A 26,561-nucleotide genomic window follows, 5' to 3' on the forward strand; every position below is an offset into this window, starting at 1 on the left:
TTTTTGAATTTCTTTAAAAATTATATATAATAAACAAATTATGTTGCTTTATAACTTTTATTTTTATCTTTAACTTTCTTAAACAATTTTCGTTTTGAACTTAACTTTAAAGTTTGTAATGTTAAATAATCAAGTGTTTGGCAGTTTTCACTATTTTGCAAATAAATTACAGTTTTAAAACATTAAAGTGTATCCCTAAGTTGTTAAAAAAGGTTTTGATTTAAATCTGTTTAGCTATAAGTAGTATAAATTAAAATCCATTGTGACAGCCAAATTGTAATATCGTGTAATATGAACTTTAGACTTTATTCTTAGGATTAAAGTAAAAAAAAATCTTGTCTTTAACTTTACAAGTTTTTATTTTATAAAATATTACAATTTGCTAGATAAATTGTGCCTAAAGTAATCAGAATTAGCTGCGAAACAATATGCATTAAAATACTTTTACAAAATACTATAGAAACAGCGAACAGAGTTTGATTTTTAAATGGTTATCGTTTTCGTGGTTGGGTATTCAACTGGTTTTTTGCCATATAACATTAATTCGTTTCTCAGTTCAAAGCTATTTACGTGCAGATTTCATAAAATAAGCATTAAAGCATGAGCATCTTTGTTGTTGGTTCTCGCTAAACTAAATGACTTTCTTGTGCGTGGAACTTAAAAGTTAAAAAAACATACATACAAAAAAGGGCTACATTAAATAGAAGGGGATTATTCCAAATCACTCGGTTACAGCAGTTCAAACAAAACATCGTAAGACTATTTACAGCGGTGAACAGATAGATATCTCTTTAAACGTAATAATACACTTATCGAATTATTATACAATTTTCAACTTATGCCTTTTGACGTTGTTCCTTGATAGATCTCTTTTTCTCCTTTTCTCTTTCTTTCGGTATAAAAACGTAATGATTCTGCGGAGGTATTGCCTAACATTTATAATGAAGGTGTGTCTGTATGGTGAGTGGGTGCAGGTGGACCTATTAATGTTGCTGTTTGTTTGTCTATGCTCGACGGGATGACATAATGCGGCGGCAACAGCTATCATCACCGACGAAGTGCTTGTGTGTCTCTCGGAAGGATCCGCCTCGTCGCGATTCACTCGATGAAGTTAAAGCGGGTGAGCAGCTTGTGATAGAACCACCGAACCACCAGCTGGACGCGACCGGTCACCCAGGCACACAGGCTGCTGGTGTGCCGTACCTTTGACGCATAGTGCTTGATGTGATCTGTGCGGTAGAGAGTTAAGAGGGCAACCAAAAGTACAGCGAAATCATAAAGAGAAAAGCTAGAAGGCCCAGGCCATAGAGGCATTTTGAAAAAGGATATAATAGTGTCCAGGGTGGATGACCGCCATTTATGTAATTCACATAGGTGAATCCGTCCTTGCCCTTGCCCCGTATATTGTAGTAGTAGGGCAGGAATGAGTGTAGCGTGAATCTGAAAGGGGCAAAGTGGGAAGCTCGATTAATAGCACAAGGACACGCAATGGGGAAAACCCCTCCCAGATACCTTCTCTTCTCGTAGAAAAATATGGCAGGTTGGTTGGTGGTCAGCGTGTGCAGGAAGATCGCCTTCACCGAATGCCGCTCGGCCGTCGTCAGGTGGTTCATAAGCGCGTCCAGCAGCAGCGATCCGATGCCATTGCGTCGATGCGAACGATGGACGCCCAGCGAGAGTATGTAGCCAACGTCGGCGGAACGGCCCATCGAGTCCGGCAGGATGCCCTTGTCCTGCATTGGAAAACCGCTCAGCCTGGTGTACAACTCATCACTATCACTCATATTGGCTATTACCTCCTTGTTGACATTTCGATAGGGTTTGATTTCGGCAACGATTAAACCAATTATGGCCAGATTATATACAGCTGCCAGCGCAAAGAAGCGCGTGCTTGAGGTAATATCCTCATACCATGATAGTGGATAGTCGATTGGAAACCATTCTTGGCACAGCTGGCGCACCTGAAGGTGGTTTATCAAACGGATATATAGGGGGAGATTATCATCTGTTAGATATATACTCACCTCCGTCAGATCGTCGGGCACCAGGAACCTTAGCTGCACGTCGTTAATGGAGCACAGCGGTACATGATCGCAGTCCACGCGCGTACTATCGCTACTGGGCGGCGCACTGTGTTTGTTGTAGCTGCAATGCTCGTAATGGTATGATAATGCTCCATGATCTAAATGTGTTAGTCCCCCAGTACCCGGCACCCAAACACCCAAACACCCGAAACCGAGTCAGCGAATTCCCTTGCATAATACCGCCAAGCGCCGTCAATAGATAAACAAAAGCTCCCATTGACAGGGGACGGGTACCGAAGTAAAAGCAGGAAATCCATGTGCTGCAGCCCCCTTAGCCGACTGATAACCAAAAAGATACATATATGTACTACTACGTATACTCACAGTGTGAATTGTGCCATCCTATTGCCCGGGGGGGTGATGGTGCTCCTCTGATCCCACTGACGATCCCACTGCCACTGCTGCTGCGTCTGCTGCTGCTGCTGCTCTGTCCAATTAGAGCAATTATGTCCATTTATTGCACCACCAACGCCACCACCGCCGCCGTCGCCTGAACAGGTTAAGTGCGGAATCTTGTCCAGCGGAGCCTTCTCCGGTCGAGGGTTTCGGTTTGATTACGGCTTGGTTTTTGGTGCGTGTTTTCGGGTGTGTGCGCTCAATTGGCTTCAATTAAAATTTACATTGAGGTGGAGCGGCCAAGTGGATTGGAGGGGGGTGTCGTTGTGCGGATCAGAGGGTGCGAGGGATGGGGGACATGTAGGAACCACTTGCTCGACTGCGGGTGCTCCGCTTTCCGTTTCAGTTTTGGTTTTAATTTTGGTTTTGGTTTTGGGTCTCGGGTTTCCGTATCCGTATCCGTCGCTCGCTATCCGGGGAATCCCTTACGACGCTGGCCAGGTGGTGCTGCTTCGCTGGTGTCGGTGACGGTGTCGCATGCCGCTGCTGCTGCCCGCTGGTCACAATTCGCATCGCCCGCAATGATGCCTCATTTGTCCCAATTTATTCGCCAAGCCAAAAGAAATAATGAAAACAAATCAGCAGTGGGTTAGTGTGACCGTAGCTGCACCTTGCGAACAATCCGATTGGTGGGGGTGGGCCAGGAACTCGCGATAGTATCGATATATCGGAGGTTTTCAAGTGAATGGGACTATATATTCCAATTGGGATTTACAATTTGGTCTTCGTTTTGGTTAATGAATCATTGATGAATTCCCAAGGAAATAGATTCATCAACATCGATCAATTACTAACACTTTTTATTAAAAATGTTTAAAATATATGTTCAAAACTCTCAACAAAAGTACAAAACTCCGAAAAAGTCCGAACATAAATCCGAAACTTATCTAGAATGTCTGAAACTGCGGACGAAAATTCTATCAAAGCCACAAGTTCAAAAAAATGGTCTTAAAGAACGAAATAATGTTCCGAAAATCAGAAAGAACGTGCGAAGGTCCAAAAGAAAGATCAGAAACTTAGAAAGAAGGCTCAAAAAACGAAAGAAACTCAGAAAAAAGATTCTACCTATGTAGAATACATGTTTTATTTACAAATATTTTATTTTAAGTCTTAAGCAGCTCTGGTTCAAAACCTTCTCGTCTGTCCCACCGCTTGGGAAGTACTCGGAGCTGGAGCTCCCTGCTTGGTTGGATCCTCCAGCACCCGCACCACCATCGACGATTTGGGCCCAGTGCACCAGGTTATTCCGTTCTCGTCCACCACGAACGTTTCCAGCGTCACCTGAAAGTGCCCGCCACTTGAGATGGGCAGCAGGAAGCTGCCGGAAAGGAAATCTCTCTGCGGTTTTACAATCTGGTTCAGGGTCACCGTGTCATTGGCTGCCTGTTTCGGAAGATCTTGGGAGGATCGGGGCGGTGGTGTAATCAACTGTGAGGTGAGACTCAGTTGTACAGACTCCACGCGCCGGAAGTGCTTCTTCTGCTTGCTGAAATGCTGCAGAACACCCTCTACCTTAATCACCAGATTACTGCCCGACTGGACATTCACGGGTTCTGTGGCACTCCTGGGCTGCGGACTCACCGACAGCTTGATCTGGGTGGACTGCAGAATCTGGAAGAAGTAGCGCGGCAGGCATAGCGGTGTCTTCGTTATTATCTCAATCTGCGCAATGATCACATCCAAATGTCGGTTGCTAATGGTCTTGGCATTAGCCGGCTCCTGGGGAAGGTTCTTTTGCATCTGCTCCATGCGCTGGCAACTGGCGGCGAAGTAGCGTGTCTCCGGGTGATCGCCAGTGGTTAGGAAAACAGGTGGCTCCGGCGGAGTGGCATAGCAAATCGATTCAATGATGTGGGCAAAAAGAGCACATTGGAACTCAGCCACCTCGAGAAACTCCAGCGTCACATGATCCGCATCAAAGGATGATTTGTAGAGTCTGGCATAGGTCTCTTCACAGGCTTTTAAAGCCTTGACCAGCTTGCGCAGCTGATTCGTGACATGCCCAAACTTCTGTAGGTAATCCCGTGAGTTCTGAGCCAAACTACCAGCTATCGCCGGCGGTGGCACAATCACCTGAGCATTCTTCACGGTCACTGCGAGGTGTAGGGTCTGCAGAAACTGTGCCCTTATCTTCAGATACTCCAGCTGAAAGGTGCACGGATGCTGTGGGGAGGAGCAGGCCCGCAGGCTAGCCAGTGCTTGTTGGTAGAGATTGCTTGCGGTTTCCAAACGCTTCATCAACGGCATCAAAGGTTCCGGAGCCGCTTTCGGTGCATAATTATCTCGCATATAGGCGTACTCCAAGCCATAATTTAGGATGCACTCCGCCTGCGAGATCTGCGACAGAGCCACCAGGAAGTAGTGCATGTGATCGCTGATCACTATCTGGGAGACCTTGGTGTAAATGTGAGCAGCCACATAGTGGTGACCATAGCGACTAGCAGTGCGTGCAATTCTGTAAAGTGTCCAGCAATTCAGTCTGCCCAGGCACTTTTCAAAACACTGCACCACCTTCTGCGGCAGATAACAGCCCATGGTGGTCTGAAGCACCAAGGCACTCAAGATCTCCACGGTGCGCAACTGTTGCTCGCAGCTCTCTTGGTCGATTATGGTGTTTAGCTTGTGCAAGATGAGCGGCAGGCGAGCCAGCATTGGATTTACCTACAATTAAATAAGATTAGCTAATTGTTAACCAAGTTTTTAAATCAAAAGTTACCTTGGGTGGAAGCGGTTCATCAGTCTCCATGGCGTCATCTCCTATTAATTCCTCTGCTGTGGAGAAAGCGTATTTGCGCAACTGGAAATGCTCGCAGAGACCCACGAGTGCCTCACACATGAGTTCCGCATTGGCCGGCGGATAGGCTGCCTTATCGCCCAGGGTATTGGTGACGATTTCAATGAAGGAGGTTCCAAATTCAGCATTAGCTTGAGTGATTCGTATGCCGTAGGTCAACACCCTACGCAGATCCCGGGTACACTCCGGCCGCTTGGCCGTGCAGAGAAGTAATCCCTCCATGTGAAGGTTGACCATGTGAAGAATCTCATCTACCTGCTCGCTGTATGCCTCCTTCTTCAGTCCAAAAGCCACTAAAACAGAGAGCACGGCCATGGCCTGAGTGGCAGTGGTGTAGTCGTCCAACTTGCTGATGCACTGGACGCACAGACGGAGCAGGGCCACGCGATGGTCACGCAGCAACTGCTGGCAGGTGAGTGGGCACTCGCTGAGCTTCAGCAAGATGGAAAGAAAGAGAAACTGCTCCTGGGAGTTGGTACACAACTCGAATCGACCGATAAGAGCTTCAATGACTGGTTTGGGCCAGGCATGAACACTTTGCCGGCCGGCCAATTCGTTAAAGGAGCGCAGCACCTGGATGCGCACGGGGGTCCTCAAATCCTGCATGAAATCCAGCAATACATCCAACTGGCCAGGCACTCCTACCAGCGTGCGGGAAGACAACTGCGTGAGGGTGTCTATAATGGCCACAACGAAGCTCTGGGCCGGGTACTTGGGCAGCAGATCCATGCACAGCCTGCTGACCAGCGCAGCTGTGGTGGCTTCGTGATGCATGTGCCGCAGCACGGGAATCAGGAGCAGCTTCATCGGCACTGGCACCTGCAGCGATTCAATCATGTCCGAGATCTTGGCGCACATACTGATAGCAAACGAACTGGACTGGGCAGCGAAGCAGCTGCTGGCGTAGATGGCCGCCTCCACCTCAACGGTGTCGTGGCTATCCAGGGCACGTCGGATGGCATGATGGACCTGTTGCTTCTCGGGAATCACACGGGAAACGGCGCCTAGAGTGCGCAGGAGCAGGGCCCGAGCCACCGGATCGTTGGAGTGCATCACCATGAAGATGCGGCGCACAAAGTTATCGATGTTGAGAATCTTGTCCAGGTGATTCTCGCTCTGCTGGCAGACGCGGAGCACCCAGAAGCGCAGGAGATTCGAGCCACTGACAAAGAACTCGGCCAGTTTGATGAACGACGAGTTGATCAGGATGGGAAAGGGATACTTCTCGAAGAGCCGCGGGAAGCGAACGATCGCCTCGCACTGTATTCCCTGCTTGGCGCTCCGTAATCCCTTGTCCAGTTCCATGAGCACGGCATTCGAGTCGTGCTCATTCTCGTTGAGAAAGCTCTCATTAAAGCTGCTGACGCGGGTGCCGGTGAGGTGAGCCATTGTTCAAGGTGTCCTCACTCACATTAATCGGTGATAAATCCGGATTATTCAGTTTTTCTATGGATCCAAGCGAAAACGACACAAAAACAAACCGGCTGCAAATGCTTCTTCTTGCTAGTTTTGCCATTAGGAGGGAATGGCGATATACATTGCATCGATATTTTATCACTTTGCGATAGTTAAGCGATTAGGGGACTCCGTATAAAATTTAAAATCACAGCATAGTTTTTGTCCCTGTGTAGATAGCACTAGCTAAGGTCACACTGCATTTTTGAGTTAGCAATTTTGTGTTTGTTTTGAAATTATGTTTGTTCTAACAAAAGGCGAGTAAATTGGCTAAAAAGCATTTCATATTGTACAATAACACTTTAATTTATTTCATCAGATGATGAAAAGTTTGTTTTGTTACCAGCTAAGAAGGTTTACACCGTGGGTCGCCTGGCCACGGATTTGATTGTTGCGCAGGATTTGAGTATAAGTAGGAATCATGTACAAATCCACCTGCCAGGAGAAGAGGAGGAGGATGATTGCCTGCAAATTGAGGATCTTGGCTCCAGATATGGCACCTTCACCTTCCCCAGAAACTCCCAGAAGCCCCGTAAAGTCCCTGCCAAGACAATGACTCCCTTGCCTGATGGAACTCGAGTTCGATTTGGCGCAAACTTGAGCATCTGGCAAGTGACCCGCTTAAAGTTGATCACCACGGTCTCCGCCTTGACCCGACCCGAGATCCAGGAGCTGGCGGAGATACTCAAACCCATGGGCGGAACTGTGAGCTCAAACTGGACCGATGAGTGCTCCCATCTCACGATGAACGAGGCCTCGGTGACCGTGAAACTACTGCACGCCATGCTTGAGAACAAACCGATTGTGACCTTTGCCTACTGGAGAAAGCTGCTCCAGGCGGCGCAGAGCGTCCATGTGAAGGAGGGTTGGCCGCAGCCTGAGGATTACCAGCCCACCAATATGGATGTCACATGGCGACCCGAACGTACTCGTCTTTTTGCAGGCAAAACGTTCGTCTTCATGAATCGCAAACACTTTGAAATGTACGGATCTGTGGTGCAAAAAGCTGGGGCAGTCTGCAAGGACATTAATTCGGGAGTGCGCAAAACATTCCTAACAAAGGGTGATGTGATAGTCATACAGTATGTGCCTTCAACTCAGTCACAGGCCACTGAATCGATCAATAGTATACAAGGTAGGTCTGGCAGTAATGTACAAATCAACAGAAACAAGTAAACAATACATATTCTTTAGATATCCTGGAGCAGAGTGGCCGACGTATTATTCAGGAGTACGAGATTGGCATGGCCTTGATACATTGCTCCATCAAAGAGTTCTGCAACCCAGCGCATAAGTTTATCATCTCAGATTCATTACCGACCACAGAGTCTGTAACTTCCTCGATGGCGTTCAACTCGTCGATCATTGTGCCCAACACGGAACGTAATTCAGCGCAATCCATTGAAACACCTATTTCTGAATTAGTGGTGCCTGAGTCGGACGAATGCGATATGGAGAAGGAGCCTTCCGTGCCTGTTTTGGAACCTCAATCGTCAAAAAGTTCTTTGCGTAAAAGGAGTCATGCCATTGCAGTCGACTCCTCTGATGAGGAGAAGGAATCAGCTGCATCCAAAAGAGCCAAACCCTTACCTGCCGAGAAAGGAAACAGTAAAGCCAAGAATGTCATACTACTGGATTCGCCGGATGAAGAGGAATCTGTAAAGCCAAAAACGACTGCTCCTGTTCAAAAGCAACACATGACAAGGCGAAGCAAAGCTGTCGATGAAGCCAAAGCTGTAGAACCACCAGTTCCAGTTGCAGGTTCAAAAAGACAAATGCCAAAGGCGGGCAAACGCGTCTATTGTGTTGACTCCTCGGATGAGGACAACGACAATTCCCAGGAGCCAAAAAAATCATCAGCTGTAGACGCCCCTTCTTCGGCCAGGAAGAAACCAGAAGCTGTAGCTGCCACCAGGATATCGCCTCGTCTCAATGCCAAATCAGTGGCTACAAATATAACAAACCAACCGCCGGAGAAGCTACCAATGCCACCCAAACGTCCTGTCCTATCTGTGGCTGTGGATGACGAAGATGATGAGGGGGGACTCTTTCAGTTCCGGAAAACTCCCCAGAAAGCAGCGGTTACAACTGCTCAGCCTAAGTCAGCGGGCAAGGGCAAAATAAGTGTTATCAACTTTCTGGAAAAATCCCAATCACATTCAGCCTCCCACTCGGAGTCGCAATCGCAGACCCAACCTCGTAAGCGTTTGCGCTTGGAACCGCTCAACGAAAGCGATAGCGACGATTGTGAAAATCTCTTTAACTTTGCGGACAGCAAAAAGAAAAAGAAGAATCAGGAGGAGAACAATGAAGATTCCACCGATGGTTTGTTTAACTTTAATTCAGAAAGACCAAGCGATAGTGTTGACCAGGATTCCGTGTTGACCGAACCCTTCCAGCCTGAAGAGGGAACCAAAAAGAAATCCAAATACATTGTAGTTCAGCGAAAGGAGCTGCCAAAAAAAGTGGACATCAGTGGTTGGTTATCGTGTAGCAGGCTGCACGATGATATCAAATCCGAGGCAGATGGAGAAGTTAAGCTGGAAACCTCTATTAAGGCAGATCCCGAAGAGGAGAAGTGGCTGGCTTCCATGAAAGACAGCATACAGGTGCGCATGTGCAACCTAAATATCGTGAATCGCTCCCAAGAGGAGGTGGATGCCTCTCTTGAGGATTCGGTGAGCAAGTACAGCGGGCGCAAGAACTTTAAGAAGTTTGTCAAGGTGAGTTTTGAATTAATGAAGAAAAGATTTAGTTATTATTTTGTATTCCTTTCTAGACAAATAACCCTCATCCACAGAGGCGAATTGTGGCTCTTAAGAGTCTGCAGCTGGCTGATGGCATGGTGACCTGTGTATAATTGTTTGTCCTTAACTTGAGTGTTACTTTATTTTACTAACAATAAACTTGCGAAATATGTTCAAAGCCTTTGCGGGATCTTTGGACATCTTACGCTGAAACAGCGTCTGTGCGGCCAACCACTCGTGCTTCGGTATACTCTTGGTGAGGCAACTATCTGGTGGAGGATTCTGCTTTCTGGCCTTGGTCTCGCGGGCAATAAACCGCTGTGCATCCGCCACAGTAGCTAGAGCCTCTTCATTGAATTTGGGTTTGCTTAGAACTTCAGAGGGTGCTTCCTTTCTGGCTATAACAGTGCCCACATCGGATTTGGCCTCCAGTTTGGCTTTTTCCATTTTGGTGACAACCTTTTTGGGTATCAGAACCAAATCAGGTGTGTTGCTGACTGCTTTGTTTTCATTCGGTGAGCTCTTAAGAGGCTCTAACTTTGCAGGAAGCTCTTGTCCCTCCGCCAGGAACTTGTGCTTGGCCACCAGCGGAAAGTTAGCCACCTGCGGCCGCAGCTTATTGTATAGACTGGCACTTTTGCTGGCCTGCAAGGAACTCAGCTTGTTGATCTTGGCAATGGCGGCGATGAGCAGCGTGATGAAGTCCATGAAGAAGTTGTTCCGCAGGAGTTGGGTGAAATAGGTGGCCGCCGTAAGGCAGCATTCTCTGATCCGCTCGTGGAGGTGATAGAAACCCAGCAGGCGCACCAAAATGTACTCGAAGCTACTCCGTGTGGGCATAGCTCCGCCCAAGTCCTCATCGCACACATCCGGTAGAGCGCCGCGGAACTGTACCAGATCTCTGGACAAATCCAAACGGAGCAGGCGGCACAGCGCAGCATTCAGTTTGCAGACAGCCCGGAATCCCGGCATATTTCGGAAGGAGTTCTTTCGGCGCGCCATCAGTCGTCCAATTAACGCCGCCGTCTCCTCGAAATCCTTGGCCTCTGGTTCGGACAACTGTTGCAGGAACCTGTTGATGACCACGAACACATTTTTGGCTGTTTGGGAGGGGATTATCTGTACAATAGTGATCTTGAACCGTTGGCAACGGGTGACACTTACCGAATCCTGTGTCCTCCACTTGCAGGGTCACCAACGGAGGTTGTTTTAATTCAAATTCATTCCAAAAACACGGATTATCCATTTCCATGTTGCGGTTCGAAAAAAGGTAAATAAAATAAACAGTCTAATAGTGATGCTGTGATTTATGGCTAAATTTGGCTGTTTACAAAAAAGTTATAGAAATGGTTAACGCCTGACGAAGAAAATAAAGGAATGCTACTTATTTAATTTTTAGAAGAATGTACTTATTTTAGGCATGTTAAAGTATTTGTATTTTAAATTATTATTTGAAATTAGCTTTGAGCAAGATTATTAATCAGCTGTGGGCAACACTGACTCTAGCTACAAATGTGACGCTGAGTTTCCCGGATCGCCTGCTCTGGTCACACTAAAGCGTACACGTGCGAAGCAATTTAAAAAGAAAACAGTTTAATTTCCCCGTTAAAAATGAAGAAAGAGCAGGTGGAAAGCGCATCCGAGGAGGAGGAACTGCTGTCAGGAGACTCCGAGGCTTCCGACGAAGAGGAACTGCAGGCAGAGGACTCAGATGAAGAGGAACTGCAGGCGGAGGACTCCGAAGAGGAGGATTCCGATGGATCCGAACTGGATCTGGATGCTAGTGCCACCGAATCCGATGAAGATGATGACGAGGACGAGGATGCCAAGCCCGAGCCCAAAAGCCGGGCGGAGATCATCGACCAGAAGATCCACACCAAGTACGAGCAGCTGAAGGGCACCCGGCTGTACGTCCGCTTTCCCCAGAAACTGCCCCTGGATGTGGATGAGTTCAATGCCATGGTGAAGGCACTGCACCCGCTGGTACTCAAGTCCACGAAACCTCGCCAGAAGCACGCCCGTTTCTGCTTGGTGGACTTTAAGACCAAGGAGGATCGTGATAAGGCATACGAAGACATCAAGGCCTCCATCGATAAGGACAAGTACAAGGGTATATTTGTGTCGCTGCCCAAGACCGACTCCGATGATTTTGTCAACGAGCTGGTGAACCGCAAGCAGACATCCGTGGAGAATAAACGCACCAAAGCCCTGATGAAGCGCGCCACCAAGAAGGTGTTGTCCAAGGGCAACTTCACCTCATCGGTGGTCATTACCAATCTGCCCAAGACCAGTTCCGTGGCCCAGGTGCGCCAGTTGTTCCCGGAGGCGGTGGACATTCAAATACGGCCGGGCAAGGGAAAATTCCGTGACTCCAGTGCGGCCACCGTAACCCTGCCAACCACCCACGATGCACGCAAGGTCATCAAACAAAAGCTCAGCCTGGCGGGCACGCCACTGATACTGCGCTTCAACACTCAGAAAAAGCGGAGCGCAAAAGATAAGCTGAAGAGAAAGGCGGATAAGGGGAAATCTCCCACCAAGAAAGCCCTGAAGGTTGAAGATAATGAGAAATCTAAGGCGGAAAAAGGGGAGTCCCCCAAAATTAAGAAACCTGAAAAAAGCATTCAACAGAAACCGAAAGAAAATCTGAAGAGGAAGACACCCAAGGAAAAAACCACTAATATTAAGACACCTAAAAAGTTAAAGAAACTGAGCGCAGAGTAGAAAGTAGTTAATGTTTCCTAATTTAAATAAAATTAACCATTTTGATTGTATAACCAAACATAAAGCTAGTTTTAATCAACAGAACAAGTCTTGTTGGTAATAAGGAATACTATCAAAAAAAAAACGCTTAAATAGAAAACTCGTTTAAATTTTTAAAATATTTATTATCGTACACGATATACAGACATAGATATATTTATATATATATATTTGTAGTAAGCCGGCTGAGTGATTTACTGGATATACATTGATTGGTTACTTTAGCTTATATACTTATGAGATTTTCATGTGCACAGAGTTTTCATTTGCATATGCGTAAACTTGACGGGTTCATGTGATCAATTTGTAGCTTAAAATGTGTATTTATCCAACAGTAAGCGCGGGTAGGTAAAAGTAATTCATATGTATAGTTTCAATTCTAGTACAAAATATTCAACATTTGCGTATATATGCATTAACATGGGGCTCCCACAGGTTGTAATATCCACTCAGCGGTGTATACGTGTTTATATTGCATATAAACGCATATCAACCGTGCACCACAATCCGTAAATCCTGTTGCTGTGCATCGTGAGTCGCTTTATTGATTTTTAGCCATACTACACAGGGCCCGGGGTGAGCGGGTTGAGGAGAATCGATAGATAGATAAGTGGGGGAAACGCAGCAAACGTTATTTTTTACGATGAAGAAAAAAATGCACATTAAATGAGGAAATTGAAACGCGTTTCCATTTTGTATAGCTCGGTTTAGGTAGTAGATATTCTTAGTTTCTAGACAGAATTGATTTTAGTTATTCAAAAATTGTGTAAATATAATCAAAATTTATATTTCCTTTCGTAGCTCCATGAATTCCAGAAACAAAGCCGTCGCCAGCCGCTTTCCATTTTCTGATCTGTTCACTTTCTCGCTATCAAGCAGTCTCACATATTTGCTGTTATTTGTTCTTACTCCTCTCAATTCGTTTCGTTTCGATCTCATTACATTACTCATTTTTCTGTTCATGGTCGCCCTTGGAATTGCCCTGCGACAGGCTCCACGGGCTCCTCTATAAGGCGTTGAACATCCGCTCAAGTTCGCTGATAAACTGATGTTTGCAAAAAACGTACCCTTACATATGGATGCAATGCATAAAAAGACAAATATTTGTGGTTTGTGGTTGTTTTTTCCAGAGTGTGTTTGGGTCATGTGAGTGATAAGGAAAGTATTCAAGAATTAAGAGCCTGCTCCTACTATCTGGGTCCGCTCTAGGGGTTATCGTTGACTTTACTTGACTGTTTTCTGTTCTGTGTGTTGGGGGGATCTCTTTGGATAGCAGTTATATTGGGTAATATTGTGTGTGTGTTGTGTTCCCCGCGTTTAAATTACGTATGCAGTAGCCGATCTCGGGCCGATGGCGAGCAGTTTTGTGGAGCTGACGCCGCACCGCCCCCACTGACACCCACCTGGATGGGTGGCGGTGGTGGTGGCTGCGCCGGCGGCGACCTTAGCGGTATCGAAGGCTGGACGAACCGCACTCGTTCCGCATCCGTTGATGCGGCACTGCTGCTGGCCGCCGCCGCTCCGGCTGCCGCATTGAAGGCCGACGTAAAGGCGGTGGCGGCTCAAAGGGTGTGGTAGTTGCGCTCGTTGCGAGCCTTGTAGAACTTGTAGGCCACCAGTCCGATGGCCAGCAGGCCCAGGGTCAGCACGATCCCGCCGATGAACGAGGATCCATCGAAGTGGCCGCACGGCACTGGCTTCGGCGCCGGAGTGGTCGATGTGTGTGGCGGTTCCGTAGTGGTGGTCGAATTCGGAGACGGAGTGGTCGAAGAACTGGTCGTGGATGCCGGGGTTGTGGTGGTGGTGTTGGGTGCCAGAGTAGTAGACGAAGTAGTGGTCTTCTCAGTGGTCGAAGATGTTGTTGTCGTCGACTGAGTCGTGGTTTCTGGCGTCGTGGACGTAGTGGTCTTCTCGGTAGTGGTGGTCGCCGGTGTGGTAGATGGAGTGGTGGTATCTGGCGGCGGGGCGCTGGTGGTGGTGTTCTTTGGGTCCACCGTGGTTGTGTCTTTGGGAGCCACTGTGGTTACTGCCGGTTGCGTAAATTAATGAATTAGTACATATGTATGTTGGGTTCATATTGTCAAGATTAACTAATGATTGTAACTTGGCAACTAGTTCGCTAAATGTAAGATATAAATAAATAACTGCAATTCAACCTATTATAAAATTTGTGAAATCAATAAACTAACAACTGGAAGATTTTTTTACTTGAATAGCTTTCTTATCTCAAAGTTTCAATTAGTGAAATTATGGAAAACAACTTAAAAGTTTTCTGATGATAAACCTTTTCTGCTTAACAAAAAATAAACCATACATTTATTACGATGTCAAACTTTGCAAAGAAATAAATATGATTAACGATATGTAATTATCAGAACGTTGATTGTGAAGGAATTAAATACTGGGCTTGGTAAAATAAACAGAAAATTAAATATCTGATAAATATTTATGTGTATGTGAATTTATGCGTCACCAAAAATTTAAAAGCAAATTAAATGTCAAATGTGATAAGAGCAAAGGAAATGTCATTCATCGACTTTCAATATTTTTAAGAAAAAAAAGATGTTGGTTTTCGAAGAAAACGATGACAACATATATTTATTTCACAAATATTGTAAGATTAGGGTAAATATAACGGGTATGTGAATATAAGAAGTGTTTTGGTCAACAAAATAATATTGAACAAGAAACAAAAAACGCTTGAAACTGTATTTTATTTATGAGAAATCAAAGATGATGATGACACAAAATATGTGTCACTGAAATTGGGTTAAAACTCTGTTGATACGAAAAGATGGCCAATATGATGGGTGGATTTTGGTATGTTTTTAAAGGTTTGGTTCTTGAGAAAGTTTCAGATAATTCAGTTAACGAGAACATTACCCCCAATCGCAGGAAGAGAAAATGGCCGGAGAATTGATATTCAATATAGGAATTGCCATTTAGAAACCCCCCCCACACACACACACACACCCACGAAAGTGTTTGCGCACACGTACGCCTGCAGATGCAAGTGTGTGTGGGTGCATAATTGAGAAATGAGTGTTCCGTGTTTTCAATTTGATTTCAATTCGATTTAATTTGATCCAAGACTCACCTTCGTCGCACAGATTCGCGGAGAAGAGGCCCACAAACAGGCACACGACTAGGAATTTCGCCTGCCGATTCATTGTGGTCGTTTAAGAGCAAGAATATAATAGAATCTCGGCAAAGTGACAAAGTGAAGTATCTGCAAGTATGTGCGGCCGAAAAGAGTGTTTTCCAAGTGGGGGGGGACTCCACAGATACCGCTGGAACCGAGTATTGCACAACTGGCGATGTCGCCGAGCTCCGATTTTGCTCACCCACAAATTAAAGCAACGCGCAATTAAGGAATGAACAACACGACACGAAGACCAGATTTTTTTATGCCAACTCGATACTTCGGTGCATCTCGATACATCGCCAGCTGAGCCGTGTTTTGCAGCCCTGGTCTGTTACACCAAATGGTAGGGGGATTCCCTAAAATTATTCGGGAGACCGTTTAGTTAGTAATTGCCAAAATAACACATACGTGTTATAAAGCTCTGTTTATTTATTTTTATTTTAATCATTAAAAAAGTTTCACAAGAATATTAAAATCTTTAATTATACCTTGTAATTTATCGCGAGTATTATACATCACAAGCATTCTAATGTCCCTCAAAATCTGTTCTGCAATTATTTTCTTTATTTTATATTTGGATCAAATTAGATTAAAGATTCATCAGAGTACCATACGGATACTTATTACTTATCATTCACTTAAGAGCAAACATATCAAATGTTTAAAACCGAATTTATTTCTGGCAGATTTAAGAGACAGCGTCATTGGAATCAGATATATTTATTGACTAAATGCCGCTGTTACTTATATGTTTGAACTTGTATACACAAATTATACAAAGCCATCTTTACCGGTTTGCAAAAACAAATAAAAATATTAACAAATAATGTGAGTTCTTTACCAAGAAAACGTTTTACTATTCTTTTAATATATGCATTAAGTCGTTTGAGGAAAAGTTTTTAATTAGCATTAAATTAGTCTGTCTACAATTAAGAAAATATTTTAATATTTTTCAAAACAGAGTCGGCTTGGAATATAAAAACTTTGAATATATGTATAAAAATCCCTTACAAGAACTCCCCATCTGAAAATTACTGCACTTTTATCTTATTGTTCCGCAACAAAAAGGTAAATTTCAGTATACTTTCGCAACCGCTGGCACGGCCACACTCCACTGTTGGTGATTCAGATTTCAGTGGTTATTTTTTGTCTGTTTATGGCCCCTGTGGACACGGGATTGGAATTCGCCTAGAGGAACGCAGCGGAACGACCAGGAGAGGACCAAGATGACCTCGTACGTGCGCGCCATGTACGACTTTAGCGGGGAGCCGGGCTCCTCGGAGCTCTCGATCGCCACGGGTGATGTGCTCTCGGTGACGCGGAGCGACGTGGGTGAGGGCTGGTGGGAGGGCAAGAACGCCCGGGGGCAGATCGGCCTCTTTCCGGCGGCCTACGTGGAGGTGATGTCGGCGGCAGAGGCCCAGAAGCTGAGCGCCAGCGGAGCCACCTCAGTGCCCCAGGTGCCGGATCCCTTCGCCTCGCCCCCGCTGCCGCGATACGATCAGACGGCCGACGACGACGGGAGTAACTGGGATGACGAGGACGACTGGAGCGATGACAATGAAACCTACTCGGAGATTGGACCAGGTGGCCAGAAGTCCGCCGGTCAGGCAGCTCGCGCTGGCGGATTATCGCACTCCACCAGCGACTATGATAACAAACACCTACCCATCGCCCCCAGCGATGACACCCAATCGCTGGCCTCCGTTGCTGGAGGAACCGGTTCTGCCGGCACCGTCAAGAAAGGCATGTTTGCCAAGAGCTCCGATTCGTATATACTCGGCTTGTCCAGCACCAAGGAGAAGATACCTGAATGCGAGATGGCCTACATCACACAGGTGGAGGACTCCATCTATCAGTGGACGCAGAACCATTCGCCCTACTCCGTTGTGGTGGCCAGCCCCAAAAAGGAGTCCAAGTTCAAGGGGATGAAGACGTTCATCGCCTACCAACTGACGCCTAGTTTCAACAACATATCCGTAAGTTGGCGCCGTGATTAACAACACAATACGATAAAGCTCCCCGCCGCATGAGTGTGTAACTACGGGTGCAGTGCTTTGTGCGCTCTACCCTCTGCCAAGGGTAATTTGGGCTGGGTCATGTGCTTTCGGGAAGACAAAGCGTGGCCGAAGTGAAGGAAGGCCCATCCTTTGTTTATTGAAACTCCGCACTAATTGCCGGCCAACTTTTCCCAACTGAATCGACCCTAAAGTAACCTTTCTGTACATAAAAGTTAATTGGACAGTAGATATGCTTCTCGGTTTGTTTTGGTTATCTTAATCTAACTTTCCAGATCTCTTGAGAATGAACTTTAGATTTTTTAAAATTTTAATGGTATTTGCATTAAAATATCATTATGTAATCATTTAAAAGCCTTTATTTCATCTGAAATTAATATTTAATATTAAAACTCGATAAAGTTCTGAAAGTTATTTTTAAACAACAAGTAAACTTATCTGTTACTAAAAGTTTTCATCTTTTTCAAGAGTACATAATGAGAAGTAGGGCATTACAGCGTCGTAAGAGCACTTAAAATTCTTCTTTGTTGGTGCAATTCTGACCAACTGGTAGCCAACGCCACTGCGATGATTGCTTCTGCCTGTGAACCGCCGCGGGGAATGACTCAGCAGCACCAACCGCTGACCCCTTCTCCGTGTTCCTCTTTCCGTGTCACATTTCACAATTAATTGGTCATATCTAATCTGGGTTTCCCTTTCGTTAGGTGTCGCGTCGCTACAAGCATTTCGACTGGCTGCACGAACGTTTGGTGGACAAGTTCTGCCTTATTCCAGTCCCACCGCTACCGGACAAGCAGATCTCCGGCCGCTATGAAGAGCAATTCGTGGAACATCGGCGGGTGCAGCTGCAGGAGTTCGTCGACTGGGTGTGCCGTCATCCGGTGATCTCCAAATGTGAGGTCTGGTACCATTTCCTGACCTGTCGCGACGAGAAGATCTGGAAGTCCGGCAAGCGCAAGGCGGAACGCGATCCCTACATGGGCGTCAACTATTGTTTGGCCATCTCGCCGCCGGACAAGAATCTGCTGCACTCCAAGGTGGACGCCCAGTTGGAGCTGGGCACACAGTTCATCCACAGCATGGACGTGGCCGTGCGCAACCTGAACAATATTTCCAACGACATGGCCAAGCGCTCCATGACGCAGAGTAAAAAGGAGTTCCAGCGTATCGGCGACGGACTTTCCGACCTGGCCAAGGCGTTGGCCATTGACGAACGGCGTGCGCCCACCCGGAACGCGGTTCCGCTGTCCGAGAGCGTCGGCCGCATCGGTGGCATCTTTATCGGTATTGGCCAGAACTTTGGCGAACAGCCAAAGCAGGATTGGATCCCCCTCTCGGATCGACTGCATATCTACAGGTGAGTTGGCCTCGCAAAATGTGATGGGAAGCAGAGTTAGGAACTTTCATTGATTCGTAATTGGATAGAAGACATCAAAACGATATTTATAGTTTCGATTATGACTAATTTTGTTTACCTTTTATGAACATGTACAGATGTTCGTAATCAAGTTGCAAAAGCAATTGAAGATAATTGGGATTACTCACAATTACAAAAGCAAATAAAAATAATTATTTTAAATATTAAATGTAAAATGAATGCATTGGGTTTTTTACACCTTTTATTGTAAGCAAACGAATTGTTATTGTTTAAATTGTTTACCTTTAGGCAGTAAACACTTTATTCTAGAAATCACTATGGTTCTTTGGTAAACGCCCAAGAGCCACTTGTTTAATTAAACGTATACTTTCGCCAGAAAAATCGATTAGTTGCCAATAGTTTATTTTAGATTCTTTTTTCTTAAGTATGTTGACCTTTATCGGCGTACGAATTTGAGTTCTGTCTTCTTGAGAATGAAGTAACTTTCCATCTATATTTGGTATACAGAATAATCTAGAAGCCATTAACTAATTTCTATTTTTGTCTTTTCAAAAGGGGCGTTCTTAACTGCTTTCCGGACATCTTCTCCACGCACAAGGGTGCCATACAGAAGCGCAAGGAATGCGAGCGATTGGCCGGCGAGGGCAGGATGAACAATCCCCAGCTGCACGACGTCAACCGGCGCACGGATGTCGTCTCCTACACGGTTCTGGCCGAGCTGACCCACTTTAAGAGCGAACGGGATACGCATTTGAAGCACACGCTAAAGAACTTCATTGCCGAACAGATTAAGTTCTATCAGGGCGTGGTGGCGCGTCTGCAGGAGGCCAGCCGCCAGATCGAGTAGATGGGGCCCCTTGAAATATCGCTGGAGATCGGCTGGGAGCACAAAGAAACAAAGAAACCATACCGGGCACACACTTCCACAGAAAACACACAGATATAGCTGAAAACATTCGCACGCGCGCATTTCAAATGCCTTAGAAAGGAACTCTTATTTTAAGCGTGGTTCTAACTAAATGTTAAACGAGAAAATAATGTTTGTTTGTAAGTGAAAAGTTGCGTATTTATACAGAAATTAACTTTTATATGCCTATTATACACACTGAACTTGAAAAGCAAATATAAATTTATTTATACATAAGCACTTGTGTGTCGTCCCTGAATTATCTGAATAGATAAAAGCACCCAAAGTAAAAGTCGGTTGCATTTTGCTATTCTGTTGCCTTTATCAGCGAAATTCTCTAAAAGGGTTCTCTTTATTTTTCCATTTTTCATTTTCATGATCATGCTTTTTGCTTTGCCATTTTCGCGTTAATAAGTTTTGTGATTCTTGTGTTTTGGTTTTTTGTATCTAGAACATAAATGTTAGATTGCACATGTTAGGGATTTCCATTTTCATTTCCATCGTGTTCATAAATAATCAGGCGTAATAACTAGTAAAAACAAAAAAGAAAACACATTTCGGAATGAATACAAAATTGGTTGTTTGCCTTTTAGCGCTGCGGTTTTTGTTTGTTGTTTTTTTGGTAAGGAGGGTCCGAGGATTGTCCTGGCGATAGGTCGGATAGTCGGGATAATGGGATCTTGGGATGGGGATCGGTTTCGGGTTCGGGTGGGGATCACTAAGTGTAATACATCTAGATAAAAACGCTATGTACAGACACACGAGTTAATAATAATAATATAACGCAGCTTGAGATAATAATAATAATAGATTTTGGTTAACAATAATACAATAATTAGGTTTTTTTCATTTGCCTTCAGCTTTCTCGTCGCTCTACTACATTACTTTTTTGTTCACTTATCGTGTTTTTTTTATCGTTTTCATCTTTGTTTTTTCTTTTTTTGTTAACAAACTACCAATAACAAATTTTTACTAATTCAATTTAAGTTTTTTTGTTTTCTGTTTTTTTTCTTTTCATCCTTGTTTTTGTTGTTTATAAATTATTGTTGTTGCTTTCCGGTTACCTTGTTGTTGTTGCTGTTCCTGTGTATTAAATTAAAGGAAAATCATGGTTTATCCTTTACCAATTCCTGGCGGTAAAACGGCCTATACGATGCCTCTAAATATATAGTTATTATTACACGTATGTGTTATATATGCCTATATGTTTATGTTAATATGCAAGTGATTTCGATCCGGTTGAATGAACCGTGAACCCAGTGGACTCTAGCCGTAGTCCCCGCCAAAGCGTCCGTGCTTATTGCTCCCGTTGCTGTTTTGGACCGCCGCCGCTGCCGCCGCCGCCTGGGCGGCCTTCTCCGCCAGCAGCGCCGCCTTCTGTTGCATGTAGGGATTGAAGTGTTGCATGTACATGGAGGCAGCTGCCGCCGCCGCATAGTTGTTGGCATAGTTGTTGCTCCTTTGGTTGTTGTTGCTGCCGTTGTTGCCGCTCCACTGTTGCTGCTGCTGCTGCTGGAGTTGCTTGTGCTGCTGCTGCTGCTGCTGTTGGTGTTGCTGTTGCTGCTGATGTTGCTGCTGTTGGTGTTGCTGGTGTTGCTGCTGCTGGTGCTGCTGCTGCTGTTGGTGCTGCTGCTGCTGTTGCTGCTGCTGCCAGTAGCTTTGCTCCGACATGTAGTTGGCTTCGCCTTCCTTCTGATACAGATAAGAATTCAGCAGTGATTCTCGTGCTGCGGCGGCGGCCGCCATCTGATTGTTCTGGAACATATTCTCCATGGCCGCCGCCGTAGGATAACAAAATTTATTGCTACTATTGTTGCTGTGGTTTTGATTGTTGGTTGCTGGAAGCTGTGGTTGCTGTTGCTGCTGCTGTTGCTGCTTAGCGGAGGCATGATAGTTGCTGTAGTCCTGCTGCTGTTGCTGCTGCTGCTGCTGCTGCTCCTCGTAGCTGGCCGTCCTTGTTCCCGTCGCAGGTGCTGGCTCCTTTTGAGCCCGGCTTGACTGTCATTCGCCAGAGGCCGTCACCGTGGTCCACTGCCAGGGGCTGTTGTAGCCCTGTTTGGGATTGCTGAAAGAGAAGGCAGTTGAAATTAGTACGGGCTCTTACTTAAAGGCCTCTCTAAAGACTTCATATACATATACAATTTTTTAACAGCCCTCTTAACATTTTATAAACCCAGGGCAAAAAATAATTTAATTATCTATAGGAGGTTGTAAAGATCATTCGATCTTATGATCACAGTGTGACTCATATGATTCTAAGAATAATAAATAGAGACTTAAAGGGAAAACACGCCTGAGTAATTTTAAAAGACAGACTTTGCGATTAAAAAACATGTAATAATGAAAATTGAATAAATAAAAAGCCTGTAGATACATCTAATATCTAATATTGAGGTATTCTTTATAAAATTGCTCACCTTCCGAAAAGAGGATGCCACAGCGCAGAGTTGGCATCCATTCCGGCTGCCGCCGCCGCATCCGCTAGATGTTGCTGCTGCTGCTGTTGCTGCTGGACATCCTGGGCGAGCATGTTGCCCCGCTTCCGTTGCTGCTGGGAGCCGGCGGCTGGGTGCATTTGCTGTTTGGCCTGCTCCAGAGGATTATAGGTGACGCAGGCTTTGCTAGAGCGTAGGGTGCGTCCCGTTCCTGCGTCACCCTTGGCCTGATCTGGCATGGCCTTGTGCATGGAAGGACGCCCTCGCATTCCGTCGAAGGGCACGTTGAGAAGGGGTACCACATTCGCCTCGGGTTCCAGCAGGTTCGAGAGCGATTTGATGGTCAGTCTGGGTTTGTGCTCCGCCGGCGCTGGTGCCGCAGGCGTAGTGGTGGCCACCGGGGCAGGCGCAACGGCGGGTGGAACAGCAGATGTACTTGGAACACCGGAAGCAGGCTTGGATTTGGTCAGATTGCCAATGGTCTCCGTTTCGGTTTCCCTTCTTGGTCGCTTGTGCTCCTGATGATGATGATGTGAGGAGGCAGCGGCAGAGGATAAGGAAGATGAGGCCTCCTTGGCTGCCTCCCAGTTGAGGAACTGCGGCAATTGCGGCTGCAGCAGCTTTTGCATGAGGGCCAGCTCTACGGGATTGGTGAAGCCATTAAAAGCATTCGATCCGCTCGCTGTACTTTGGGTAGGTGGTGGAGGCACTGCCACCGGAGGAGGCACTGGAGTGGGCACCTTGGGCTGCGGCTGCTCCTCCGCTGGCTTTTGTTTCATACACTGCTTGTACAGCTCGTCCAGATGCTGAAGGCCAAACTGGCTGTTGTACAGAGGCAGCAGATTGCTCATGAACTTCCTTTGCAGTCCCAGCGGATCTTTGATGGTCTTGAAGAGCTCCTGTGACAACTGGCCAAAGTAGGGTAGCCACAGCATCTGTTGGAGCAGCGCCAGCGTAGTGGCATTCAGATCCGTGGAAAGACTGGAATCCGCCGGCGAGGGCAGTGTGGGCGCCACCGGAGCAGCTGGCGGCGGATTGGGTTGAACAAGCACTGGTTTGGGCTGTGTCTGCTTTGGACTGGGACTCCTCGGTTTGCTTGGCACCACGATCACTGGATCCGGGTCTTTCGTCACCTTGTTCGCCTGCTCCGATTCCGTTTTAAGGATGGCCTCCAGCTGCTCCATGGTCACGACCAAAATATTGGGATTCTGGATGATCTCCGGATAGGCAAAGGCCTCGGGAAGACGTAATTCCGGCCTGGTCGTTAGCAGCAATGGAATCTCTCGGGCCGGAGAGGCCAGCACCGCTCCTAGGCGATCCTTTGGCACGAGTATCGGGTCTGGGACCTTCCACTGCGGATTGCTGATCAGCATCTTCAGTTGGGTGAGTGCGTCGGGATCCTTGTCCATCTTGATGCTGGCCTTGGGACGCTTCTTTAGCGGCTGACTGGACTCCTCCTCCTCCTCGTCGTCGATGACGACCGTTTCGAGTTTACCATCCCGGCCAGCTTTGCCCAGATCCATGGGCTCCGCCTGTTGGGGATTGTTGTTCAGCTTAAGGAACTGCTCTAGTATGAGATTTTTAATGGTTTCCGAGGTTGTCTCCACCTCGGCAGGTATGGAGTTGGCCGGCACCTGGAGATCCCGATCCGGGGACTTGAGTATATCCGAACTGGAGGTCACCGCACACTGACTCCGCGACTCGGATGGGGGACACACCTCCTCGCGCTTCTTGTAGCTCAGATCCTTGGGCGTCTCATCGACTCCGGAGGATTTATCCTTCTCCTTCTCGGGCGTGGGTGTGGGCGTAGGCGTTTGGGTCAGTTCAACGGTCGCCGGAGTGGGCGGTTGGGGCTCCGGCTCGGTGGCCACCGCTTCCTGTTGCTTCTCAAAGGCCTCGATTCCCAGGAAGAGCTCTCCGTTAAGGCCCTCAATCTCACCGGCTTCATTGAAGGACAGACACTTGGGCGCATCGTCGTTGTCCATGTTGAGAATGCTGGGCAGGTCCTTGTCGAGATCGGGCACACAGAAGGAACTCAGTTCGTCGCCGGAAGATGAGGAGTTTTGCGGATTGTTCCCGCTGCCAGTGCTTGCCTCCTGGACGAGATTATCCTCGCAGCTGCGCTTGACCAGCGAGTCGAGCAGATCTGCTCCACTGCTGCCATTGTCACTGCTGCAATTCTGCAGCAGATCATCGGCATCGTCCAGCAGATCCTTCAGATTCTTGGTATTGGCATCGAAACACTCCACCGGATCGTTTCCACTCAGTGGCTTGTCCTCCTCCTCCTCCACCTGCAGGACATCCTCCTCGGGGAGCTGGACCAGGGCAAGATCTCCTTTGGGCAAAAACAGACCCGTCTTGGGACACAGCTGCATTTGCAGCGGCGAGGGCGTGGAGCTCTGATATGTGGGCGTATTGGTCTTGGTGGCCTTGGTGGAGGCATTGGTCTCCTCGCTGTCCAGCAAACCATCGAAGCAGGGCGTGGGCGCCATCTCCGGCTCTGGGGCAGGCGGCATAACCACCACATCCTCGAGCACGGTGGTCAGGTGGCCATTCTGCTGCAATGCAGGATCCATTTCCTGCCCCTCCTCCTCGTCCTCCTCCTCCTCCTCGATCTCGTCCGGCAATTGCGTGGCACTGTCATCCCAATCGTGAAGCAGAGACTGCCCCAAGTTGGGCAACTGCTGCTCCGCCTCTTCCTGCTCGCGTTCCTCTGCCTGTTCCAGCTCCTGCTGCTGATGCTGGTGCTCCTCCTCCTCCTCCAATCGTTGCAGGTGCTGCTCTCGCTTGACCTTCATAAGTGGGGCGGCAGAGCCGTGGAAGAATTTGACTATCCTAGTTGAGGAAGCATCTGTACGCGGCATGGAGCGCCAGCCGTTCGTCGTCTTGGTCAGGCGTATCCTGTTCCGCTTGTCGTAATCCTCGCAGCGCACCTCCACGATGCGGGTATCGTCCTGTTTGACCCACAGGAAGATGGGATTGACGCTGGGCGTCGTGGGCGAGGTGGAGGGTGCAGAAACGGGCTGAGGATTCGGTAGGGGGGCAGGAGTTGCTGCTGACACCGCCTTCTCCTCCTCCTCCTCCTCAACCGGAACACGTGGTGGAGCCTTGGGCTTGGGACTAATCCGCTTGGATGCCGCCACATTGGATGCAGTGGCTATGGGTGTGACTGTTGTTTTGGTTTCCAATTTCACGGCCGCCGTTCGCGGCAAGGGTTTGGCTGCTGGCGGCGGCTGGTGCTCCTCCAGCAGGACTGGATTGGGCGGGGCTATTAGCGGAGGGGGGATTAGGTGATTCAGTGCGGGAATGGGTGTGATAGTTGCTGGGGCAGCAGCCACCGGCGTTACTGCCTCCGGGCTGCACTTTGGTTCCGTTTTGATCTCGCGCAGCACATTCTTATTGATACGCGGCGTATTGGCCACCTTCAGGTGACCGAACTTTTGCTTGGCCCTGGTGGCCTTGCCCCGGGCGCCCTTCCCCCGGCGCCGGGTGGTCTGCTCCTCGAAGACCAGGAAGATATCACGGGCCACTCTCCGGCGCTCCGATTTCCGGTGGCAAACTGGCGGAGCCGCCTCCAGCTCCTGCTTGATGATGCCCTCATTGTTATTGTTGTTGTTATTATTGTTATTATTTGCACTGGCCTCCGGTTCATCCTGGCTAGCAGCGCATTCACTTGGCCTGCAAGTGTTCCGGGGCATTTTACGGCCGTATCCCGTATCCGCTAGTGGTCCGTGGTCCGTAATCTCAGATCCCTGGTCATTTTGCCATCATCATCGCTATTGCTATACCACGCTCGTCGTATTGGGGCTCTTGTGTTTTTGTGTTGTGTTATTTTTTTTTTGCCACTGCCCCCCGTATCCGGATTTTTCGCTCTCGCCACCCCCGCCCCCGGCCCAGTTCTGATTGGGAGCAGCGTTCTGATTGGACAGCGGCCCAGGTAAAAGCCTTCGCTCAGGGGCTTCTGTCTTCAGTCCGTTCGCATTGCCGCCGCACTTGTGCCGCTCCAGGGTTTCCAGTTCAGTTGGCCGTGCTACTGCATACAGTTTTAACTGCCGCTGCACTATGTGTTTTACGTTGACAAAATCAATGAATTCTTGTATGTATATGTATACATACAAACATACATGTATACATATTCGATTGGACCCAGCGCGATAGCTGCGGCCGATAGAACGTGTCCTCGATAACCGCTAGTCGAATAGGCAAGTATCGATACTTCCGGTAATCGTTTTTAAAAAACGAGCGAAATCTAAAAAATTATAGAGATAACGGCCAGTTCGCCTATCGATATGGTGGCCATCGACTTCGTAACGAACTTTCAAAAATTTCAAGAGAACTGAAATTGAAATTAATAATAACTAATATAATAAATATACATAAATAAATGTATGATATAACATATATAAGCAAATACTTTAATTTTTTAAAGTTACTTACCA

The 26,561-nt window shown here is 47.1% G+C and overlaps 8 protein-coding genes across 10 annotated transcripts; 3 read left to right on the plus strand and 5 right to left on the minus strand.

The window, feature by feature from the left end:
- Positions 1-280: 280 nt before the first annotated feature.
- Naa60 (N-alpha-acetyltransferase 60) lies at positions 281-3,094 on the minus strand. 3 transcript variants are annotated; one of them, XM_017077732.4, is made up of 6 exons: positions 2,409-3,092; positions 2,025-2,145; positions 1,797-1,961; positions 1,513-1,733; positions 1,330-1,440; positions 281-1,231 (listed from the first exon to the last, which is right to left on the minus strand). In XM_017077732.4, the coding sequence occupies exons 1-6, from the start codon at positions 2,423-2,425 to the stop codon at positions 1,099-1,101; spliced, it is 768 nt and encodes a 255-aa protein (XP_016933221.1). In that variant the 5' UTR covers positions 2,426-3,092; the 3' UTR covers positions 281-1,098. The 3 variants fall into 3 exon arrangements, with proteins under 3 accessions (XP_016933221.1, XP_016933220.1, XP_065720595.2); XM_017077731.4 differs by having other exon boundaries at positions 1,513-1,961; positions 2,409-3,094; XM_065864523.2 differs by having other exon boundaries at positions 1,107-1,440; positions 1,513-1,961; positions 2,409-3,091.
- A 433-nt stretch (positions 3,095-3,527) lies between these two features.
- On the minus strand, positions 3,528-6,786 carry defl (Integrator complex subunit 7). The gene is made up of 2 exons (XM_017079554.4): positions 5,197-6,786; positions 3,528-5,141 (listed from the first exon to the last, which is right to left on the minus strand). Exons 1-2 carry the CDS (start codon positions 6,661-6,663, stop codon positions 3,606-3,608), a joined length of 3,003 nt encoding a protein of 1,000 aa, XP_016935043.3. The 5' UTR covers positions 6,664-6,786; the 3' UTR covers positions 3,528-3,605.
- Positions 6,787-6,893: 107 nt separating this feature from the next.
- nbs (nibrin) lies at positions 6,894-9,696 on the plus strand. Its single transcript, XM_017079474.4, has 4 exons — positions 6,894-6,986; positions 7,049-7,864; positions 7,924-9,452; positions 9,509-9,696. The coding sequence occupies exons 1-4, from the start codon at positions 6,968-6,970 to the stop codon at positions 9,587-9,589; spliced, it is 2,445 nt and encodes an 814-aa protein (XP_016934963.3). The 5' UTR covers positions 6,894-6,967; the 3' UTR covers positions 9,590-9,696.
- On the minus strand, positions 9,590-10,779 carry LOC108013560 (uncharacterized). The gene is made up of 2 exons (XM_017079476.4): positions 10,641-10,779; positions 9,590-10,576 (listed from the first exon to the last, which is right to left on the minus strand). The coding sequence occupies exons 1-2, from the start codon at positions 10,726-10,728 to the stop codon at positions 9,612-9,614; spliced, it is 1,053 nt and encodes a 350-aa protein (XP_016934965.3). The 5' UTR covers positions 10,729-10,779; the 3' UTR covers positions 9,590-9,611.
- A 240-nt stretch (positions 10,780-11,019) lies between these two features.
- LOC108012497 (nucleolin) lies at positions 11,020-12,264 on the plus strand. The gene has a single exon (XM_017077906.4). It carries the CDS (start codon positions 11,088-11,090, stop codon positions 12,198-12,200), a length of 1,113 nt encoding a protein of 370 aa, XP_016933395.3. The 5' UTR covers positions 11,020-11,087; the 3' UTR covers positions 12,201-12,264.
- A 79-nt stretch (positions 12,265-12,343) lies between these two features.
- On the minus strand, positions 12,344-15,650 carry vsg (visgun). Its single transcript, XM_017079354.4, is given in 2 exon segments — positions 12,344-14,265; positions 15,337-15,650. Coding segments are annotated over 2 exon segments (777 nt in total). The 5' UTR covers positions 15,410-15,650; the 3' UTR covers positions 12,344-13,561.
- Positions 15,651-16,472: 822 nt separating this feature from the next.
- Positions 16,473-19,924, plus strand: SH3PX1 (sorting nexin 33-like protein SH3PX1). The gene is made up of 3 exons (XM_017079381.4): positions 16,473-17,363; positions 18,107-18,759; positions 19,336-19,924. The coding sequence occupies exons 1-3, from the start codon at positions 16,611-16,613 to the stop codon at positions 19,625-19,627; spliced, it is 1,698 nt and encodes a 565-aa protein (XP_016934870.2). The 5' UTR covers positions 16,473-16,610; the 3' UTR covers positions 19,628-19,924.
- A 65-nt stretch (positions 19,925-19,989) lies between these two features.
- On the minus strand, positions 19,990-26,237 carry LOC108013360 (nascent polypeptide-associated complex subunit alpha, muscle-specific form). The gene is made up of 2 exons (XM_017079181.4): positions 22,105-26,237; positions 19,990-21,752 (listed from the first exon to the last, which is right to left on the minus strand). Exons 1-2 carry the CDS (start codon positions 25,818-25,820, stop codon positions 21,689-21,691), a joined length of 3,780 nt encoding a protein of 1,259 aa, XP_016934670.3. The 5' UTR covers positions 25,821-26,237; the 3' UTR covers positions 19,990-21,688.
- Between the last annotated feature and the right edge of the window lie 324 nt (positions 26,238-26,561).

This window comes from Drosophila suzukii, chromosome 3 (genome assembly GCF_043229965.1).
Source record: "Drosophila suzukii chromosome 3, CBGP_Dsuzu_IsoJpt1.0, whole genome shotgun sequence".
NCBI classification, from domain to species: Eukaryota; Metazoa; Arthropoda; class Insecta; order Diptera; family Drosophilidae; genus Drosophila; species Drosophila suzukii.

What these genes read in the sequence shown, in the direction of transcription:
- Naa60 (XM_017077731.4), bottom strand. An exon ending in TGCCCGACGATCTGACGGAG is followed by an intron (nt 1,962 to 2,024) that starts GTGAGTATATAT and finishes AACCACCTTCAG; the next exon opens with GTGCGCCAGCTGTGCCAAGA. An exon ending in CATCCACCCTGGACACTATT is followed by an intron (nt 1,232 to 1,329) that starts ATATCCTTTTTC and finishes TCTCTACCGCAC; the next exon opens with AGATCACATCAAGCACTATG.
- SH3PX1 (XM_017079381.4), top strand. Translation starts at nt 16,611, where the DNA reads ATGACCTCGTACGTGCGCGCCATGTACGACTTTAGCGGGGAGCCGGGC. An exon ending in CTAGTTTCAACAACATATCC is followed by an intron (nt 17,364 to 18,106) that starts GTAAGTTGGCGC and finishes CCCTTTCGTTAG; the next exon opens with GTGTCGCGTCGCTACAAGCA. An exon ending in GATCGACTGCATATCTACAG is followed by an intron (nt 18,760 to 19,335) that starts GTGAGTTGGCCT and finishes TCTTTTCAAAAG; the next exon opens with GGGCGTTCTTAACTGCTTTC.
- defl (XM_017079554.4), bottom strand. Translation starts at nt 6,663, where the DNA reads ATGGCTCACCTCACCGGCACCCGCGTCAGCAGCTTTAATGAGAGCTTT. An exon ending in ATGAACCGCTTCCACCCAAG is followed by an intron (nt 5,142 to 5,196) that starts GTAACTTTTGAT and finishes ATTTAATTGTAG; the next exon opens with GTAAATCCAATGCTGGCTCG.
- nbs (XM_017079474.4), top strand. An exon ending in ATCGATCAATAGTATACAAG is followed by an intron (nt 7,865 to 7,923) that starts GTAGGTCTGGCA and finishes CATATTCTTTAG; the next exon opens with ATATCCTGGAGCAGAGTGGC. An exon ending in ACTTTAAGAAGTTTGTCAAG is followed by an intron (nt 9,453 to 9,508) that starts GTGAGTTTTGAA and finishes ATTCCTTTCTAG; the next exon opens with ACAAATAACCCTCATCCACA.
- LOC108013560 (XM_017079476.4), bottom strand. Translation starts at nt 10,728, where the DNA reads ATGGAAATGGATAATCCGTGTTTTTGGAATGAATTTGAATTAAAACAA. An exon ending in AGTGGAGGACACAGGATTCG is followed by an intron (nt 10,577 to 10,640) that starts GTAAGTGTCACC and finishes CCTCCCAAACAG; the next exon opens with CCAAAAATGTGTTCGTGGTC.
- LOC108012497 (XM_017077906.4), top strand. Translation starts at nt 11,088, where the DNA reads ATGAAGAAAGAGCAGGTGGAAAGCGCATCCGAGGAGGAGGAACTGCTG.
- LOC108013360 (XM_017079181.4), bottom strand. Translation starts at nt 25,820, where the DNA reads ATGCCCCGGAACACTTGCAGGCCAAGTGAATGCGCTGCTAGCCAGGAT. An exon ending in TGGCATCCTCTTTTCGGAAG is followed by an intron (nt 21,753 to 22,104) that starts GTGAGCAATTTT and finishes CTTCTCTTTCAG; the next exon opens with CAATCCCAAACAGGGCTACA.